At 35.4% G+C, this 23,171-nt stretch overlaps 2 protein-coding genes across 2 annotated transcripts in view; one reads left to right on the top strand and one right to left on the bottom strand.

The window, feature by feature from the left end:
* Positions 1-23,171, top strand: part of LOC128213614 (uncharacterized) — a 48,226-nt gene that overhangs the window by 630 nt on the left and 24,425 nt on the right. The window lies entirely within an intron of this gene.
* LOC128212989 (uncharacterized) lies at positions 530-22,919 on the bottom strand. Its single transcript, XM_052918446.1, has 2 exons — positions 22,551-22,919; positions 530-984 (listed from the first exon to the last, which is right to left on the bottom strand). The coding sequence occupies exons 1-2, from the start codon at positions 22,645-22,647 to the stop codon at positions 737-739; spliced, it is 345 nt and encodes a 114-aa protein (XP_052774406.1). The 5' UTR covers positions 22,648-22,919; the 3' UTR covers positions 530-736.

The raw sequence follows: 23,171 nt of genomic DNA, 5'->3' as shown, positions 1-23,171 counted from the left end.
GAAATTTGAAAAATGTAGTGAAGTGTGTGTAGGGTGGGGGGGGGAGGGGGGGCTAAACCGTTAAATCAGATAAAGTCATAGTTCTTTTGAATTTCCCAAAGTCGTTAAATCAGACTTGTACAAATTAATTTACGTGGTTGGCACACATACTTCTTTAATTTGATCAATTCCTTTTAATCAAAGGACTGTTATTTGCAGTTTCAGAGAAGATTTTCAATGATGTAATTATATACTATATAGAAAACCTGTCGCCTCATTTTCAGGGGAACTTTAAACCACAGAGCCATACTTTAAACAATCTTTGTAAAAGACATCTACATTGTACACCTATGTCATACTGCATACACAATGCTATTAGGAAGTAGTTTTTATTTAAAAAGTGAATAATTATTTTCTCCCTCTTAATTTGTGCTTGGTATTCAATTCATATAACATGTTACCATGATAACTCAGTGCTGTTGATAAATATTAGGCACTGCCTTCTGTCTAATGCTATTCATATAACTGCTGCAAACTTTTGTACATAGCAAAGCAAGTTGAGTAGACTAAGATGAGATGAATATCGTTTTTAAAGTATGAAATATTGAAATGTCTTTTAAATACTTTGACCATCAAATTTCATAACATGGTATCAGCAGTTCATCACACTGCTAGTGAGAATGGAATACCAAACATAATTTTATTCTTTATTTTATACCCATCATCAATTCACATGCAATACATATCACAAAATACTTTAACCCATATTCCGCTCCAGTGCAATACGGCCATATACCACTCTTGTGACGTCGGTACGCCGCTCTTCTATCTGCTGTTGTAGAACCGAGCGTTCACGATGTAAAGCATCCAGAGAGTCGTAAGAGGTCTCCTTCTTCGGAGTCAAATTCACAAGCTCCTCTTGTATTTCCTTGTTCTCCTCCACTAGAGACTCAATGGCCTCTTGAACTTTTCGCGAAGCCTTTGTCTTCGGTCGAGCGCCATTTTCTGAAGCCGCCATTTTTTAAGTCAAATACTGGACGTGACCAGATCGGATTAACACCTAAGCGACTATGGGTGACTGCGCATAAAAGTAGTTCCCATAATTATAACATTTTAGGCTAAAATGTGATAACTGCGTTTTGATCCGGATATGGCGGAATGTCATATTTGATTCTGGTAGTTTTTTGTAGATTTTGATTTTACTCGGCTTGTGCCTTGTGGTGTCCGAATCTGCAAAAAAAAACTTGAGTCGAATACAACCTACTGGATCAAAACGCAGTACTTATAACCCTATTATGTACAAAACCTGTTACCCCGTGGACAGAGCATCTTTAACCCACAGGGCCATTGTAACTTTGAACAATTATTGTAAAAGACAACTACATACATGTACAAGATGCTTAAGGAAGTAGTTTGGAAAAATTTAGAATTATTTTCTCCGTCTTAATTTGTATGCATTAGATAACTCAATAAATGCAGCAGTTGGCCATTCTTATATTGTCCTCTGTCACTGTCCTGATAGCTCCCTATCTTAATAGATGCAAAAGGTTGTAGGTTCATGATTCCCTGGTCCAATATGTCATACAGAAAGAAGATGTTGAATGTAGAATCAAGAAGCTTTCTTTTCAGGCACTCCAAATTGAATAGTACTGTAACATTTGGAGTGCCAAGAATTTGTTGGATTCCTAGGCAACAGGTATCAGGTGTTGCAGTACATTTGGAAAATACTTTTCACCCGTCCTTGTAAATCTAAAAAAGCTTTCATTTCGCAAAAGAAGTTCATATAACTAAATTAAGGTTGCTAAATCAGAGTTTGAATAATTCTGAAAACTAGATGTGCCTTTAATTGCAGCAATTTGAACTCTAACTCATAATGTCAATTAAGCTGGTTATGCAATACTGCAGTTCCTTGGTGTTGGGATTGCTTTATTTACTTGAATAAACAAACAGTTCTTGTGTTGGAAAGTACAATGTATTAATGTGCATTTTTCTTGCCCTGACTCCATCCAAGCCTTAAATCTTAGATCAACATGTACTTGGGTCTATGTGTGATATCAATGAGAACTATAAATTATGTTCAATTTAGTGCCACTTATGATATTTCATTCCACATACAAAAACACTAACATGTTCAAACCAATATCCTATGTTATGATAAAACCATTGCCAAGTTGGTAATTTGAAAAGACAAGAAATTATATCTGGTCAGGGTTTGACATAGTCTTTCTAGACAGCTGGACTTGTTTTGCAGTTACTTTGAAAATCTTTAAAAGCTAAACTGAACAAGACTTGAGCAAAAAACCCACAATACCAAAAGGGTTTTTAAAGACTTATGAGATCATTCTCACATCACCTATACCATTAGTTCTTATCTACAAACTTAAGTCAACATAATAATTGATGTTTTACATAAATATTGCAATGAATAAAACATATTAGAATAAGTGCCAATAACATAGCAATAAAGTATGATCACTATAGGCCTAAACATGAGATTTCAACATTTTCCTGATTCCTGTCATTTTGACAACTTTTTAAATTTTTGTCTTGGAACGACAATACCTAGTAATCTTTTTTAATGGAAAAACACGAAATAACTGCTATTAATAAATCATTTGTAAACTATGGGGATCATCAGTAGTAAGTTTCAATGCATTATTAATTGTACACATCGATACCAAGTTTATGTCAATTTTCTTTAAATTTTTGCTTTTTCATCATTAACTTAGTACAGCCCCTTTAAACTGTACCTTATAATGTCTGTGACTTATCAAATATTTAATAGTAATGGTCTACAACCAAGATTTCTTTTAATTATTTAGGTTTCAAACTGCATTGTGTATGCGATTGGAAAGGTAATCTTAAAAGATCACCTAGTATAATTTTTACAAATAACATTCACCCTGCAAGGTACGTACTCATATTTGGATGATACAAAAGGATTTGCACAGTCATTTATGTATATTTGCATTTATTGATAAAGGATACCTTTTTCAAATCTTTGAATTAGATTAGAAGTATAAGTTATATAAATAAATATTTATTCTTAACTTTATCTGAATACACAAGCTAATGCATCAGTCAATTGCAACCATGCCCCCGTCCCCCGGTCCCGGTATAGCAGGGACTTTTACTTTCGGTCCAGCCAAACCCAGCTAAAGTCCCCGACCTGCGGAGATAATCTGATGGTAAAGTCCCCACCAAATGCCCCGCACCCAAGGGACATTAGGTTAAGCCCCATCCACACTGTATTTTCCGGGAAGACCTGGCACTGCGGGGCCACCTGAAAGGTAAAAACATGGCCCATTTCGCCGGCTAACCCCGGTATACCCCCGGATGTGAGAGCCGTGGTTACAATTGACTGGTGGATAATGATACATAGTGATCCAAGCTCATGCCAAGATGATTTCTGACATCGCGAGGTAAGATATTCCTAAGCATAAAAAAGCCTTGACAGCATTTGAGAAAGACTGTTGTGAGATTAAATCTTCATTACTTTACTATTCCACAACATAAGGGATCTTGATTGAATATTTTGATTTTGTTCCCTAAACGCCACAAGTCAACTGATTTATTAATACAAATTCAATTATATCTTCACAATTTTCGGCACTGCATTGTTAAATAAAACTCAAAAGTTACACTTGTAAATTATTTAACCAAATACCTTTCCCTCAAATACTTCACAAATTTATATTGATCTATCAACTGTATCTCTGACTGATTTTTGATTGGTGGTAAAATCCCCTGAATAACCCCACACCCCGGGGATCTAATTAAGGTAAGAGCAATTTCCTGATATATTTTGAGGAAAGACAAAACCACCGCAATCACCCAGCATTGCGAGGACACTAGTTCTGGCTTCCATAACTGTAATGTTGATATTTATTTTTTTGATGTTTACAACACGTCCAAAAAGGTAATATATAATGTGTTCGCTGAAGTTCTTTAGCTACGAGGGCACCTGAAAGGTAAGAACACAGCCCTTTTCCCTGGTATATCCTCGAGGGGGCCGTGGTAACAATTGACTGGTGCATTATATAAGAGAGGAAATCAAAATTGAGCATGCAAGATTGTTTTATCAATGCCATGGCGATGGTTTATCACAATGTCATGTACTTACACTGAGAGTGGCTCCAAGATTTTTCTATGCACATAGGTAAACAATCATCTTATTCACAGATTCTGTGCACATATCCATATATTTGGCTTCATTTAGAATGAAACTTCATAAATAAGTATGCGCATATTTGATATTTTTTTATCTCCATTTTGCAAAACTGAAATCACATGAGTTTTTCAAACGAACTTGTATTGCTTGAAAATTAACGTGTCAAATTAAAAATGCTACCCTCGGTAAGATGAAAATAAATCCGTTTGATGGTGGTAAGCATTCAATGGCGGCTTTATTGATAAATTTCCTCAATAAAACACTGTGAAATTCACATCATCAGCATCCGGAAGTAGTGATAACATACATGTCTGAATCATTCGGCCGCTCTGATCAGAGTAAATTTTGAGGTCAATAAGTAGACTGGTACCCTGATTTACTTTTCCTCAAAAATATAAAGTTATACAGGTACGCGGTATATGGTTTTTAGTTAACATTAATAGTATTTGAACAATAAATACCAAAAATCATGTTGTATTTAAAAAATTGCAAAGTGCCATGCGATGATTAGTTAAAAAAACTTTGTATCGAAAAGAAAAAAATCACGGAAACATGCAAATTATGTCGAAAAAAAGATCAGGGACCGACTTCGGAATACCAACATTGTATACAAAGGATAACACTACTTTTTTTAAACCAACTTTTCTGGTTGTTTTCTACTTAGACCGCACGCTTTATTCGCTTTTAATACGTATGAATTCACAAGACATTTCTAATGCGCGACGGGCACCACGGTTAGCTGATACTAATTTCTTTTCGGATAAAAGCGAAAGAGGGTACCAGTATATCAATACAGAGCATTGAACGGAAAAACCTCGATGCGTACTTTTCCAATATGTTCATATTCTTATTGCATATAATCTGACCGTATGCAAGAACATTCATTTGGTTAACCCGAGTAACTCACTCGCTACGTATGCATTTATTGTGCTTCATTAAAAGAACATACAGTTAGCTTGAATTGTTAGGAGAACTATTGTTATTGGATGTTGTGATTGTAATCAGTTCTGGAACTATTTTGATTATTCAATTTCGCTAACGGCAATCCAATCAAAATACAGCGTATGAATACATTACGTCAGTGAACCCTCAGATGCGGCTTGAAAATGCAGACATCGCGGTTATGGCTATGAACTAGGCCACAAGTGCCCTAGTCCAAAAACAGGAGGAGCTTAAACAGGAGCTTAAACGTCTGGCCTCAGGGTAGGCATATCTATATTACAATATCAGTGATATAAACCTACAAACCAGTTCAAAATATCCTTCGAACATACAAAAATACTCAAAGAATCTGCCATTTTGTAAAGCAATGAACAAAAATTGCGTTGGACCCCCTGGGTCTTTATTTGAAGTTGTTGTTTTTTTAAGAAAATCATGTTTACAAAAAAGAGATGAATTCAATTTTATTATAATATCTACAGGTATAGCTTTTGCAAAAAGGTATGTTTGATAAGGAAACTGTTATAATAATGTACACATCATCAGGATTATGAAGATAACATTTAAACATTCTTTCAGAAATGTCATGACCATCAATGAAATGAACATAATTCTTTATGCAAGCTTTAATTTTACGCAAGTGGATAAACATTTCAGATATACAAGGGTTTATACATTTTCATAATAGTACATGTATTATATTCCTGGTGCTAAAGGGGCTGTACTCCGTTGATGAAATAGCGAAAAAAAAGAAGAAAATTGTCGAAAACTGAAAAAATTGGTATCGATGTGTACAATGCATTAAAACTTACTAATTGAAGTACCACATAGTTTACAATTAATTTATTTTCGCAGTTTTTTTTGGTATATTTCCATTAATAAAGATTACTAGGTATGTCTACCTATATGTAATGTCTACCTGTAGAAATCATTCCTTATGCGTGACTGGCTAATCGATGTTATCACATGATATTACCAAGTAAGGTATATAGCTGAAATATTCCACCTGTTATAAGTAAGCCTTGGTAGCACTGTGGTTACAACACCAGACTGCAATTTTGGCGACCCTGGTTCGAACCCGGTCTCAGACTCCTTTTTTTTTAACATTTTGGTATTTTTTTTACAATTATGATATCAAAGAGTAATACATTTTATCAAATAGTTGTCCTGAGATTCGTTACAGAAAAAACTTTTTTTTGTGCCAATCTGGTGTACAGTCCCTTTAAATGTTTTAAAAAATCAACTTCTATTTAGTTTTGTATTCAATATTTATCAAGCATGACTCATATATCCGATGCAACATGAAAAGCTGTAATTAGGAGTTGAACATTTTTTACGAAAGAATACACCCTTTCAATAATACTGTGTTTGAAATTATCAGCCCTTTGATGACGTCATTTGAGGATAGCCGATCAGAACGCTATTTATGCGAGAATCAAGATGATCAATTTTCAGGTGTGGAATGGGATATAAGGTATATAAAAGATTTGATGTCTTTTGAAATACGTTAATTAATTGAAGAAGAAAACGTTTCATGTATTAATTAACAGAAATAGCCGCACATTGAAGCAAATAATCGGTATGTCACATATTTGCGAGTTCTTTGATTGTTTAGTCTTAAACATTGATCAATCCAAATCGCGAATATGTGTTATTACATCATTATATTTTTATGTTTTAAAGTAGTCAGGGGCGCTCATCCAGTCGATTTGCACTCAGTGACCCCACTCTTTATTCTATATAAATCCGCCATTTTGGATTGAGGGAAAAATGAGTCGTGTTTTGAGACCGCTCTTGCGTAACCGGATCGAACCGGCGCAGACGAATACCGACGTTATTGCAGACGATGCTTTTTCCACGTTATACCAAATAGTACGTACCGCCCGGGTTAAATTTATTAAAGCAAACGAATTGTCTTTATGAGTTTAGTAGGATAACGGACGTTATTTTTAATGTTTAACTGCTTAGGGATATTTATTTTGCGGAGCTGCTTAAATCAGCTCAGCGAAGTTAAGTATGTATTATATTCATAACGAGTTTTAACATGTCCATACATGTTTATGTATTTCAATCGATTGTGCAATCCTCTTTATTAAAGCATAATCAATAATACTGTCAAACTTGAATAAGATACAACGTACAACAGATAACTGACCGCTTAAATCAGCGGTGAACGATAGTAAACTACATCGCTCAGGAATGTACATACGTGAGAACTAGGCTAAAACTCATTCTGTTGGTGGTGTTTATTATTGTATTGAGGTCAAATGAGGTTAACATGCTCTGTCGCTTCAGGAAGTAAACATTTGCAAATCAGTGAATTGAACAAAACTTGAATCATTTTAATATTTTTATTTACATATATGCATAACATTATATAGCAACATTAAAACAAGGCATTTTACCATTTATGAACACTTCTAATAACGTAAAACACAGTCAGCTAAAATGTTTAGGCAAATAAAACGACATATCATAGCGTATTTATGTATCTCAGGCGATAGCAGACGATTTTTGTTCTCTGATTGATGTTAATACTAGCGTATTTTACATACCAGAAGGTTTAAAATTGTGATCATATGGTCAGTTTTTTTCCCACAGATATAGTTCAACCGAGTTCAATTGATGAATGGAGTTTTTTTTCCTTCTACTGTGTATGAAACCAAACAAAAAACAACGACATATTTACACTTTATTTACAAAACATTACACCTTTATATAAGTTTCAAACGCATGATTTATACGAACAATAATGCACAATGTCTAGTAAACCCTAATAATTCATGTATATTTACTTATTAACTTTACCTGTACACATTATATACAGATTCTACCAGGTCACTGTGAATAGACTGGTTTATTGCTTCTATATCTATGTATATTGCTTCTATATCTATGTAAATGACGTCACACATTGGAAGTCAATTTCCATGCGCACCGGAGCGTAACGCTATTTACATTAGGCTAGCGTTTTTACGTAATACCTATGATTAATTTACATGTTTAGACTTGTTCAGACATGTCACGGCAGGCTCTTTGTCATAAAAGCGTTTAGTGCATCGAAACTATTTCATAACAGAGTTGACCGCCGCATAGTTCGTCTCAGAGTAAACCCACAGGTAAGGGTTTAATACTACTATTATGACTTATTTACATTTTGCGTCTTAAAATGACTCGATAAAATAAAGTGTAGCTTCAGTTTAAGATGTAGAGATATTATAAAATTGTAAAGGTTTTACCAACTGTATGCTAAATGGAGCAATTAAATATGTCAGAGGCACACGCGACAGCCTGATCGGATTTGTTTTATCACGGTAGAGTTCATTTGACAATTGATAAATGGACTTTTTAAGGCGACTATTTTATTTTTTTACCATATGACATTGTATGGTACATTTGTATGTGAAAAAGCACAATATATTTATGTACAAGGGTTTATTTACATCTGTATATGGTTACATACATATGCGGTTAACACGCCTTAAACTATATTTACAATAGACATAATATACGGTACAGAATAGTGTCAGAGTACAATACGATACTATTATATTTTTTAATAACAGGATTACACTGTATAAGGCACATAACATTTTATCAAAGCGAAATGCAAAATTTCCAGCGCTAACGACATGATTTCTTTGAAATCGTCTTCTCACTGGTTTGTGTAAACTGTAGGATTCTTGGTCATGCAAGAACTGTCGTATCCTATGCATGCCAATCTTGAATTTCCCTTCTCGTTTGACCACATCATACAATTTCTGTGGCCCTGCAAATGCTGCTGCGTGTTTAGTGTCATAATATATGTTTTTTAAATATTCCTTCCAAGTAGCCATGTTTACGGTTCCGGGTTCACAGCATAAATAAACAAATTTAATCAACTAGAATCAATTTATACATTTTCTGTTTCCTCTTCGCTGACGTCACTATCAGATTCCTCCTCTTCACTATTTTCATCGTCTGAAAATTCCACATCAAATAAATCTTGAAAAGAGTTCTTGTGCTTTCTTAAAGTTTTTGTCACGGCTGAAGTGGTACTGTGTCCTTTGGAGATCTGTTTATCTATCTGAGCCATAATTTGTGTATGCAATGCACTGTTTCTGAGTGGAAGAATGTAATGATCAATCAGGGTAGCGTATGTGTTGAAAAAGCCCCTTTCGTTGTACGGCTGTATACGCTCGTTTGCCATTTCATTTGCCTCGTCACTTTCTTCGCCATTATCTATAAATTTGTTGTATATTTTCTCATATCTTTCCTCATTATCATAACGGGCTTTTTTCCACAAATGTATATAACCCTCGTTATCTTCAACAGATTCCTCCTGTTCACTATCACTAACATCGTCGTGTGTACGTTTCCTAGACTCTCTATGTTCAGAGCACCAACCCTGTTTAACGTGTCTCTGCACGTCATGCGTGGTATCAAATAATTGTCCGCAATCGTCGCAAGCTTGTCCTTTATCCATATTTTCTGGCTCTTCTCCGATGTTATCCTTCTGAATACTTGTTGATGAATGACCAGTATCTTGCAAATTGACATCATTTATAGTTTTTTCACTGGTCACGTGACTGATTGCATTTTCATTTGTGGAATAAACGCATTTTAATCTTGCATTTTCTGGTGTAAACGGTTTTAAATCCACCAACAAATGTCCGTAAGGGTACTTCGTCGCCTTTGAAAACTGTTTCATGAATATGTCCGATTGTCCGGGGTACATTTGTCTAGCTAATGTCATCACTGATTGTTTATCCACAGGGTTATTAAACAGGATCAAATAATGACAATTTCGGCGCTGAGTCGGATCTTTGTTTCCAAATAAATTTTGGTTGATTGAAATCACAGACAGGGACCTGTGATGGGAGCCCTCTGTGAACAAATCCGTGACCCGTTTGTCTTTGCCTGCTTCAGAGAATAAATCATCCAATATCAACAAGTTGTTGATTCTTGAATCAAAGAAATCATCATCTTCCAGATCGGTGGGAATTCCTTGAATAAACTCTATGTTTGGCTTTACAGTGTTCTGAAGGATAGTGTACATTGGCTGCCATCTTTTGTATAGCCAAACTATGCGTTGAACATTTGGCTTTATTTTTGTGTTATGATTCTGCAACAAATCTTTAACCACCGTCGTTTTTCCACAAGCTGTTGGCCCCGAAATCATCATAGTAAATGGATGTTGGAATACAACATGACTGCTGTCTTCTGATGACGGCGGCGGGGGTGGCGACGGAGAAGATTGTGTATTAACTATATGTGTTTGCGGCACTCCTGGCGCTCTTAAATGCAATCCTGGCGCTCCTAAATGCGCTTCTGGCGCTCCTAAATGCGCTCCTGGCGCTCCTGCTCCTAAATGAGCTCCTGGCGCTCCTAAATGCGCTCCTGGCGCTCCTAAATGCGCTCCTGGGTATGGATAAATCTCTTTGTTTTCATAATGGAATTGTTTCTGGTGTCTCAACATATTATATCTACTGCAGAATGATTTGTTACACACTAGGCAAGTAATATTTTCCATGTTGACTCTTTGGTAGCTTACTTACAAATGATGAGATGTGTTTAACTCTTCTACTCTTCTATTTATACTCATTGAGTACTAAATAAAGGCATTTGATTGGCTAAAAACATTCGTTAAAATCGTATAAATAGAAGAGTAGAAGAGTTAAACACATCTCATCATTTGTAAGTAAGCTACCAAAGAGTCAACATGGAAATTATTACTTGCCTAGTGTGTAACAAATCATTCTGCAGTAGATATAATATGTTGAGACACCAGAAACAATTCCATTATGAAAACAAAGAGATTTATCCATACCCAGGAGCGCATTTAGGAGCGCCAGGAGCGCATTTAGGAGCGCCAGGAGCTCATTTAGGAGCAGGAGCGCATTTAGGAGCGCATTTAGGAGCGCCAGGAGCGCATTTAGGAGCGCCAGAAGTGCATTTAGGAGCGCCAGGATTGCATTTAAGAGCGCCAGGAGTGCCGCAACCACATATAGTTAATACACAATCTTCTCCGTCGCCACCCCCGCCGCCGTCATCAGAAGACAGCAGTCATGTTGTATTCCAACATCCATTTACTATGATGATTTCGGGGCCAACAGCTTGTGGAAAAACGACGGTGGTTAAAGATTTGTTGCAGAATCATAACACAAAAATAAAGCCAAATGTTCAACGCATAGTTTGGCTATACAAAAGATGGCAGCCAATGTACACTATCCTTCAGAACACTGTAAAGCCAAACATAGAGTTTATTCAAGGAATTCCCACCGATCTGGAAGATGATGATTTCTTTGATTCAAGAATCAACAACTTGTTGATATTGGATGATTTATTCTCTGAAGCAGGCAAAGACAAACGGGTCACGGATTTGTTCACAGAGGGCTCCCATCACAGGTCCCTGTCTGTGATTTCAATCAACCAAAATTTATTTGGAAACAAAGATCCGACTCAGCGCCGAAATTGTCATTATTTGATCCTGTTTAATAACCCTGTGGATAAACAATCAGTGATGACATTAGCTAGACAAATGTACCCCGGACAATCGGACATATTCATGAAACAGTTTTCAAAGGCGACGAAGTACCCTTACGGACATTTGTTGGTGGATTTAAAACCGTTTACACCAGAAAATGCAAGATTAAAATGCGTTTATTCCACAAATGAAAATGCAATCAGTCACGTGACCAGTGAAAAAACTATAAATGATGTCAATTTGCAAGATACTGGTCATTCATCAACAAGTATTCAGAAGGATAACATCGGAGAAGAGCCAGAAAATATGGATAAAGGACAAGCTTGCGACGATTGCGGACAATTATTTGATACCACGCATGACGTGCAGAGACACGTTAAACAGGGTTGGTGCCCTGAACATAGAGAGTCTAGGAAACGTACACACGACGATGTTAGTGATAGTGAACAGGAGGAATCTGTTGAAGATAACGAGGGTTATATACATTTGTGGAAAAAAGCCCGTTATGATAATGAGGAAAGATATGAGAAAATATACAACAAATTTATAGATAATGGCGAAGAAAGTGACGAGGCAAATGAAATGGCAAACGAGCGTATACAGCCGTACAACGAAAGGGGCTTTTTCAACACGTACGCTACCCTGATTGATCATTACATTCTTCCACTCAGAAACAGTGCATTGCATACACAAATTATGGCTCAGATAGATAAACAGATCTCCAAAGGACACAGTACCACTTCAGCCGTGACAAAAACTTTAAGAAAGCACAAGAACTCTTTTCAAGATTTATTTGATGTGGAATTTTCAGACGATGAAAATAGTGAAGAGGAGGAATCTGATAGTGACGTCAGCGAAGAGGAAACAGAAAATGTATAAATTGATTCTAGTTGATTAAATTTGTTTATTTATGCTGTGAACCCGGAACCGTAAACATGGCTACTTGGAAGGAATATTTAAAAAACATATATTATGACACTAAACACGCAGCAGCATTTGCAGGGCCACAGAAATTGTATGATGTGGTCAAACGAGAAGGGAAATTCAAGATTGGCATGCATAGGATACGACAGTTCTTGCATGACCAAGAATCCTACAGTTTACACAAACCAGTGAGAGACGATTTCAAAGAAATCATGTCGTTAGCGCTGGAAATTTTGCATTTCGCTTTGATAAAATGTTATGTGCCTTATACAGTGTAATCCTGTTATTAAAAAATATAATAGTATCGTATTGTACTCTGACACTATTCTGTACCGTATATTATGTCTATTGTAAATATAGTTTAAGGCGTGTTAACCGCATATGTATGTAACCATATACAGATGTAAATAAACCCTTGTACATAAATATATTGTGCTTTTTCACATACAAAAGTACCATACAATGTCATATGGTAAAAAAATAAAATAGTCGCCTTAAAAAGTCCATTTATCAATTGTCAAATGAACTCTACCGTGATAAACAAATCCGATCAGGCTGTCGCGTGTGCCTCTGACATATTTAATTGCTCCATTTAGCATACAGTTGGTAAAACCTTTACAATTTTATAATATCTCTACATCTTAAACTGAAGCTACATTTTATTTTATCGAGTCATTTTAAGACGCAAAATGTAAATAAGTCATAATAGTAGTATTAAACCCTTACCTGTGGGTTTACTCTGAGACGAACTATGCGGCGGTTAACTCTGTTATGAAATAGTTTCGATGCACTAAACGCTTTTATGACAAAGAGCCTGCCGTGACATGTCTGAACAAGTCTAAACATGTAAATTAATCATAGGTATTACGTAAAAAACGCTAGCCTAATGTAAATAGCGTTACGCTCCGGTGCGCATGGAAATTGACTTCCAATGTGTGACGTCATTTACATAGATATAGAAGCAATATACATAGATATAGAAGCAATAAACCAGTCTATTCACAGTGACCTGGTAGAATCTGTATATAATGTGTACAGGTAAAGTTAATAAGTAAATATACATGAATTATTAGGGTTTACTAGACATTGTGCATTATTGTTCGTATAAATCATGCGTTTGAAACTTATATAAAGGTGTAATGTTTTGTAAATAAAGTGTAAATATGTCGTTGTTTTTTGTTTGGTTTCAACACAGTAGAAGGAAAAAAAAACTCCATTCATCAATTGAACTCGGTTGAACTATATCTGTGGGGAAAAAACTGACCATATGATCACAATTTTAAACCTTCTGGTATGTAAAATACGCTAGTATTAACATCAATCAGAGAACAAAAATCGTCTGCTATCGCCTGAGATACATAAATACGCTATGATATGTCGTTTTATTTGCCTAAACATTTTAGCTGACTGTGTTTTACGTTATTAGAAGAGTTCATAAATGGTAAAATGCCTTGTTTTAATGTTGCTATATAATGTTATGCATATATGTAAATAAAAATATTAAAATGATTCAAGTTTTGTTCAATTCACTGATTTGCAAATGTTTACTTCCTGAAGCGACAGAGCATGTTAACCTCATTTGACCTCAATACAATAATAAACACCACCAACAGAATGAGTTTTAGCCTAGTTCTCACGTATGTACATTCCTGAGCGATGTAGTTTACTATCGTTCACCGCTGATTTAAGCGGTCAGTTATCTGTTGTACGTTGTATCTTATTCAAGTTTGACAGTATTATTGATTATGCTTTAATAAAGAGGATTGCACAATCGATTGAAATACATAAACATGTATGGACATGTTGAAACTCGTTATGAATATAATACATACTTAACCTCGCTTAGCTGATTTAAGCAGCTCCGCAAAATAAATATCCCTAAGCAGTTAAACATTAAAAATAACGTCCGTTATCCTACTACACTCATAAAGACAATTCGTTTGCTTTAATAAATTTAACCCGGGCGGTATGTACTATTTGGTATAACGTGGAAAAAGCATCGTCTGCAATAACGTCGGTATTCGTCTGCGCCGGTTCGATCCGGTTACGCAAGAGCGGTCTCAAAACACGACTCATTTTTCCCTCAATCCAAAATGGCGGATTTATATAGAATAAAGAGTGGGGTCACTGAGTGCAAATCGACTGGATGAGCGCCCCTGACTACTTTTTAATTTAAAATGTGACATTTATCTTAATAAAAGATTTGATTTTTTCTTTTTTTTGTCTTTTGTTTGCAGTAAGAATATATGTTGTTTTCCTGAAAGCCATGAGCGTGCTAGGATGAAATACCTGCCAAAATGACTGATATTGAAGGAAAAAGGGCCCAAAGTATTGCAGCTGAAATAAATCATGTGGAAAGAGCAATTAATAAATTTTAAGGCCTAGTTTAAAGAATGTTGAGCAGGATAATCCCCTGGTGTGCATCTCCTGTATATTGCACTGGTGTCACAGAAGGGGCCATTTCATTTGTGTTTGTTTATTGGCACAGGGCCATTTAGCGTTGACACTTTTCGAGAAGATAATCTCATGTTCTCATTAATTCATATAAACATATTAATATGCATAGCCAATGTATTTATTAATTAAACCGATTGGAAATAAATTAAAAACAAATATAAATAAACAAAAAACAAACACTTTAAATGGAACTTGTATCAAAGAACTTTGGCAACACAACCTTTTTAAGCGAAAAATGATGTTTAGCAAGAACGTATTTAAAAGGTATATGAATATGAGTTATTATAAGCACAGCATGAACTTACAAACAAATTCATCAAATTGCATTATCGTGATTACAGTTGTAATTCATGTACATGTATTTGATCAAAATTAAAAAAAGATGAGACTGTTATGAATATGTTGAAAATTATTATAATTGGTACCATAAACCACATACACATAACTATATATTCCAAATCTAGGATCATAAACTTTAAACTCCAAAAAACAAGACAATTTAATGAGCACTGACAGTAAAATAGTAATCGAAAATACAAATTTCAGAGAAACAACTACAGAATATACAATTTCAGTAAAATAATAACCACACTTAAAAAAATCAAGTAAAATAAAAACAGTACATTAGATTTCAGCGAACTTTTTATAGCACACACAGATCAAACATTGTTAAACCAGAACACCAGAAGAACTATTTTTTAACCAGCTATTCATTAAAAATAATATTCTATATAAGTAATTTATTCGCCGGAATAGCTTATTTGAGCAAGTGCATTTTCTCATATACATGCATCTGTCATGGCTCTAGATTCAATGCAAAATCTGGGTTACATCACGGTGCATAATGTAATTATTCAGTGTGACAATATTTTTTGTCATATTCCACCCTGCAGCGCTGTGGTTCTGCGTTGCTATGTATTAAAGGCTAGCACCATTGCTGTAAAATATAACATTGCTTAAGGTAGTGAATGGCACTGTTTTGTACATATAACAAATGTGTTTAAACATATTTTTCCAAAATCAAACCCGCTTCACTCAAAATTATTCAATTTATTTCGTTAAAATCCAAATGGAAAAGAAATAGTCGAGAAACTATCCGAAATCCACAACCCACTTCGATGACGGGATTTTTGATAAAATACAGAATTGATTTTATTTGGAGACGTGGTTCATTGTTAGAATGATATACTAGCAAAATAAAAGTAACACACTTACCGAATTCGACAAGATATACAGCGCATATAATTGATTTCCTGTAATGTACAGTGATAATCAAAGCAGAAATCACCATATCGGGAAGTTTTTAATCATCAAACTACGTCATTTCCGGTATGGGGCGCAACTCTTATGTGTCAATTTAGCGATTAATTGAAAGGGTGTATATTTCATCAGATTTCCAATCAAAAAGCATATACCGGTACGTTTTCCCGGAAATGTCTTAATACAAAAAGAATATGTTTGTGAGTCAAATTTAACGAAACTGCCCGATCAACAATGTCTTGCGGCTTTGTTTTGATTGCAGCTATTTTAAACAAGCGGGCCAAGATGGCCCTATATCGCTCAACTCAGTAAAACTTTGTACTATATACTTGTTGATAATTAAAGGGCAATAACAGGGATTTGGCTTCTCTGATGTATGAAATTGTTACCTCGAGAGACTGAGTGTTAACAAGGTTTTTCCATATTTGGACTCTGTGACCTAGTTTTTTACCCCAGATGACCCATATTCGAACTTGAGCTAGAAATCATCAATACGATTTTTCTGACAAATTTCCAGGATATTTGGGCTGAAAATGTTACTTCGAGAGTGTTAACAAGGTTTTTCCATATTTGGACTCTGTGACCTAGTTTTTTACCCCAGATGACCCATATTCGAACTTGAGCTAGAAATCATCAATACGATTTTTCTGACAAATTTCCAGGATATTTGGGCTGAAAATGTTGTCTCGAGAGTGTTAACAAGGTTTTTCTATATTTGGACTCCGTGACATAGTTTTTGACCCCAGATGACCCATATTCGAACTTGAGCTAGAAATCATCAAAACAACTTTTCTGACAAATTTCCATGATATTTGGGCTGAAAATGTTATCTCGAGAGTGTTAACAAGGTATTTCATATTTGGGCTCTGTGACCCAGTTTTTGACCCCAGATGACCCATATTCGAACTTGAGCTAGAAATCATTGAAACAACCTTTCTGACGAATGTCCAGGATATTTGGGCTGAAAATGTTACCTCGAGAGTGTTAACAAGGTATTTCCATAGTTGGGCTCTGTAACCTAGTTCTTGACCCCAGATGACCCCTAATCGAACTTGAGCTAGATATCATCAAAACAACCTTTCTGACAAACTTCCAGGATATTTGGAATGAAAATGTTACCTCGACAGTGTTAACAAGGTATTTCCATATTTGGGCTCTGTGACCTAGTTTTTGACCCCAGATGACCCATATTCGAACTTTAGCTAGAAATCATCAAAACAACTTTTCTGACAAATTTCCAGGATATTTGGGCTGAAAATGTTACCTCGAGAGTGTTAGGAAGGTATTTCCATATTTGGGCTCTGTGACCTAGTTTTTGACCCCAGATGACCCATTTTCGAACTTGAGCTAGACATCATCGAAACAACCTTTCTTACAAATTTCCAGGATATTTGGGCTGAAAATTTTACCTCTAGAGTGTTAACAAGGTATTTCCATATTTGGGCTCGGTGACCTAGTTTTTAGCCCTAGATACTTGAGCTAGAAATCATCAAAACAACCTTTCTGACAAATTTCCAGGATATTTGGGCTGAAAATGTTACTTCGAGAGTGTTAACAAAGTATTTCCATATTTGGGCTCTGTGACCTAGTTTTTGACCCCAGATGACCCATATTCGAACTTGAGCTAGAAATCATTAAAACAACTTTTCTGACAAATTTCCAGGATATTTGGGCTGAAAATGTTACCTCGAGAGTGTTAACAAGGTATTTCCATATTTGGGCTCTGTGACCTAGTTTTTGACCCCAGATGACCCATATATGAACTTGAGCTAGAAATCATTGAAACAACCTTTCTGACGAATTTCCAGGATATTTGGGCTGAAACTGTTACCTCGAGAGTGTTAACAAGGTATTTCCATAGTTGGGTTCTGTAACCTAGCTCTTGACCCCAGATGACCCATATTCGAACTTAAGCTAGAAATAATCAATACAACCTTTCTAACAAATTTCCAGGATATTTGGGCTGAAAATGTTACCTCGAGAGTGTTAACAAGGTATTTCCATATTTGGGCTCTCTGACCTAGTTTTTGACCCTAGATGACCCATATTCGAACTTGAGCTAGAAATCATTGAAACAACCTTTCTGACAAATTTCCAGAATATTTGGGCTGAAAATGTTACCTCTAGAGTGTTAACAAGGTATTTCCATATTTGGGCTCGGTGACCTAGTTTTTAACCCTAGATGACCCATATTCGAACTTGAGCTAGAAATCATCAAAACAACTTTTCTGACAAATTTCCAGGATATTTGGGCTGAAAATGTTGTCTCGAGAGTGTTAGCAACGTATTTCCATATTAGGGCTCAGTGACCTAGTTTTTGACCCCAGATGACCCATATTCGAACTTGAGCTAGAAATCATCAAGACAACCTTTCTGACAAATTTCCAGGAAATTTGGGCTGAAAATGTTACCTCTAGAGTGTAAACAAGGTATTTTCATATTTGGGCTCTGTATTACAGAGCCCAAATATGGAAATACCTAGTTTTTGACCACAGATGACCCATATTCGAACTTGAGCTAGAAATCATCAAAACAACCTTTCTGACAAATTTCTAGGATATTTGGGCTGAAAATGTTACCTCTAGAGTGTTAACGAGGTATTTCCATATTTGGGCTCGGTGACCTAGTTTTTAACCCTAGATGACCCATATTTGAACTTGAGCTTGAAATCATTTAACGACATTAAAACAACCTTTCTGACAAATTTCCAGGATATTTGGGCTGAAAATGTTACCTCTAGAGTGTTAACAAGGCTTTTCCATATTTGGGCGCTGTGACCTAATTTTTGACCCGAGATGACCCATATTCGAACTCGTCCGGAGTTATTACTGGGACAAACATCCTGACCAAGTTTCGTGACAATTGAGGCAAAAATGTGACCCCTAGAGTCTTAACAAACTAAGTGTGGACGGACGACGGACGACGGACAATCATCGATCCGGACAATCATCGATCCTTAAAGCATATACGCATTTTTGTAACCCGGAAATGAACTTCATCCACAAAATTTCATTATTTTTCTGAATAACTTTCTTATTTGACAAGATATCATCAAGATCTCTCAAGACAACGTTGAATAGGTAGTCTGGGGCATTTCGACATTTAAATGAAGTACTAATGTCAACAGACCTTTCCGTAATAATGTGAATGCTTTTTGATCCAAAGTCTGTTAAAATCTTTTTTTTGTAAAATTTGTTTTGTTTAACTCCTAACAAACCCAAAACATGTTGCCAAGAATAAATGTTTCACTCCCCAATAAGCTTGTTCCTCAAAGCTAAATAAAACATGTATTTTGAAACGTTTTAGTTTTTGACTTTCACCACCCACTTTTGCATCCCTGCCGGGCCTTAATATAGATACTGGTTGACGGTACATTACGCTTAAAAATCAAAATGTAGCACATGGGGAATGACGTCAGAGGGTGCATGCGCATCTTTAGGTTTTGCAGTTATGTTGACCTACATTCAAGATATTTATAAATAGAAATCACGGTTTACATTTGAAGTGAATGTTTTGAAAAAACATTGGAAACAATAAATAACTTTACAGCTTGAAGTGTTTATTTAATATAGCATACTTTTTAATTATATTTGTATGACCATGTATTTTCGCTTTTCAAGTGTTCGGTATTTGTGCCCTCAGGGCTAGACGCTTATATTTATACTTGGTTGCCCTTCGGGCAACCACCAAGCCATTTTCACTTGCCAGAATAAAATAATTACTTGCCCGATTTCTTAAGACATATTTTGTTCTACAATTTTTTCACATTTAACCAGCGGTTGTCTGTGAGTCAACTCATACAGGGGTCAAGCACAAAAAAATCAGGCATTGTAAACACAAAATTCTAGTCTACTGTGTACTGGTGACCACTTTGAACATCTACTGTCTTATAAAAATAAAAAAACAATCAGCCCCAACTGTCAGCATCATATTTATACAGTAGTTTTAGTTTCCAAGTTCTCAATAATATATATATGTACAGAATCAATACTCGTCCTTTAACATATTAAATTAATTTTCAATACTTTTTTGTGATAATTATTGCAAGAAGAAAGGACTTGCACTGCATTTAATTTTCATCTGGGAGTAAGATATTCGTCCCAGTTTTTGAGAACAAAATGTTTCTACTTTCACTTTTGTTTTCATATCTATAAATAAATTTTAAGTGTAAAGTTGAAAAAAAAAGATTTCATTTGTTAATCTGGACTAAACTTTTTTAAATTGAACTGACAATTGGCAAAAGAAGAGTGTTTCATCTTTTTTAAATCCTGTTCATCTTCTCCATTAATATATTTGCCTCGTATTTGGGCAATATCGCCCCAGAGGGGGATGAAGCTAATGACATCACTTTTCCCGCCAATACGCAAAATCATGGGAAATTCCGACAATAAATTCATTTCTCTCCAGAGGGGGATAAGACTAATGATGTTTTGTTATACAGATTGCTGGGAAACCAACTTTTAACGAACGTAAACAAACAAACTTACAAACTTACACTCAATTGATAATGCAATCGACTTGTTTACAGGAAAAATACTTTAACCATTAAAAGTTATTACTGCCCGATCGGGCAGGTTGATAGCAAAAGTTACTGACCGACTGTAAAAATTACTTGCCCTGGGCAATCGGGCAGTGGTTAATGTCGAGCCCTGGCCCTCCATAGCATGATTTTAAGGGTGATTTACTGTCCATTAAAATTTACTGTCCATTAAATGAACGATTTACAATATAAAATTGATGAGATCGTGAATCGGTACTTTGACAGCTGTTTTCACATGAACCTAAGATGTTCCATACAAAGTTTTAAGTTACTAAAACAAAAACTCTCAAAGATAATTGTAAAAAACCTCAAAAAGTGTTCGCATTTGTGACCTTAGCCAGTAAATTTAATCAAAAGAAAAAAAGAAGCAGGGCTGGTATTTATAAAACATCTGAAGTCATTTCATAACTTAAGTCGATTTCTTGTCAATTTCTTAACATTTTCATAGTCATATTATAAGAAATGTTTAAGGTTGCCTGTTTTATAAAGCATTTATATTCAATAAAATCAATGAAGATATAATGTATTAGATAATATTATGCACCACTCAAGTCAATTGAAACCACGCCCCCCCCCCCAGGTTCAGGGGTATACCGGGGATAGCCGTGGAATTGACCGTGTTTTTACCTTTCAGGTGGCCCCACACTGCCCGGTGAATGCGGTGGTTTTATTCTTCGCTTAAAATATAGCGGGGAATGGGCCTTACCTAGGGCCCCTGGGGTGTCGGGGCATTTGCCAGGGATTTTACCATCTGTTTGTCCCCGCAGGGCGAAGATTTTAGCCGGGGTTGGCTGGATCGAAAGTGAAAGTCCCCGCTATTCCTCGGACCTGATGGGGCCGTGGTTACAATTGACTGGTGCATTAAGTTATTATATCATATGATCAGTGAGATACTTAACTTAGGAAATTGACTTAAGATAGGAAATGGATGTTTCATGAATACCGGCCCAGATAAGTTTAATCCCCTCCAACAGAAAGTCCATGTGGTTTTGAACACTCTCGATTTTAAATGCAATGACCTGAATAAGAAAAAAACACTTAATATGAAGCATTTGAGAATTCTAGATACTGGTTGACGGTACATTTTCGAACAGGGCACAAATCCCAAACACCAGCTAAAACATGCGTTTGTTTACCGTGATTGATTATTCGATGATCTAGATCAATACAAAGGCTTGCCTTGGAAACACTCGCGAAGTTTAATCTTGTTTTTTGGAGTATTTTTCTAAAAAAATGCCATTCAATGTTTATACGCTTAAAGATCAAAATGTAGCACACGGGGGAATGATGTCAGAGGGCGCACGCGCATCTCTAGGTTTTGCACTTATGTTGACCTACATTCAAGATACTTATAAATAGAAATCACTCTTTACATTTGAAGTGCATGTTTTGAAAAACATCGGAAACAATAAATAACTTTGCAGCTAAGTGTTTATTTAATATAGCATACATATTCATTATATAATTGTACAACCATGTATTTGCACTTTTTAAGTGTTCAGTATTTGTGCCCTCCAAAGCATAAATTTAAGGGTGATTTACTGTCTATAAAATGAACGATTTTCGACATAAAATTGATGAGATCGTGAATCTGTACTTTTACAGATGCTGTCACATTAACCAAAGATGTTTTATACGCAATTTCAACTTACTGCAACAAAAACTCTCCAGGATAATTGTGAAAAACCTCAAAAAGTGTTCGGATTTGTGACCTTACTCCTTAGCCAGTAGAGGATATTGACAAACACACAGATCAAAAACCTTTATCATTTTCAATTGCGCGTGGCAGTTTTCAAAAGCCGCTCAGACCTTACCTGTCATATTTGTGATTCCCATCAAACTTGTCGGAATGGGCAAACCTTGTAAATAATGAGGCAATGTCACTTTAAACAAAGTGGCAATAAATTCCATCACAGTCAGGAAGACGTTTTCTTTCCAGAAACGTGCGCGTTAATGATTCAAGGGAGACAACTAGAAATTTGGGTCGGTATGAAATGCATACAACAAAGAAATAGAGTACTGGTATCGCATACAACATGGGCAAAGAAGGGTTTTTACATTTGCATACAACATACGCAAAGAAGGATGTTGAGAAATGCATACAATATAGAATAAGAACAAAAATATTGACATTGAAATTTTATTATTTAAATCAATAAATTATTATGTTTATGAGTTTAGTCAAGTGAAAGATAGTTTATTCATTTATTTTTCAACTTTTCTTTAAAATTTAAAAGTATTTGATTGTTTTTTCAAACTTTTTGTTTTGTTTGAATAGGGAAAAGAACCTCATTTCAAATCATAAAAATTGGTTTAATAGCTTGAAGGAATCAAAATATTATTTTTATGAAAACTTTGCAATTGGATGAAATAAAGAAAAAATAAAATAGAACTTTGAGGATTGTATTCATTATTCATTACGAAACAGAAACATA

This window comes from Mya arenaria, chromosome 2 (genome assembly GCF_026914265.1).
Source record: "Mya arenaria isolate MELC-2E11 chromosome 2, ASM2691426v1".
NCBI lineage: Eukaryota > Metazoa > Mollusca > Bivalvia > Myida > Myidae > Mya > Mya arenaria.
This window is presented reverse-complemented; position numbering and strand designations above follow the sequence as displayed.

Coding starts and splice junctions, on each gene's coding strand:
- LOC128212989 (XM_052918446.1), bottom strand. CDS start 22,647: ATGGAATTTATTGCCACTTTGTTTAAAGTGACATTGCCTCATTATTTA. Junction 985..22,550: donor GGGAATCACAAATATGACAG/GTAAGGTCTGAG, acceptor TGGCGGCTTCAG/AAAATGGCGCTCGACCGAAG.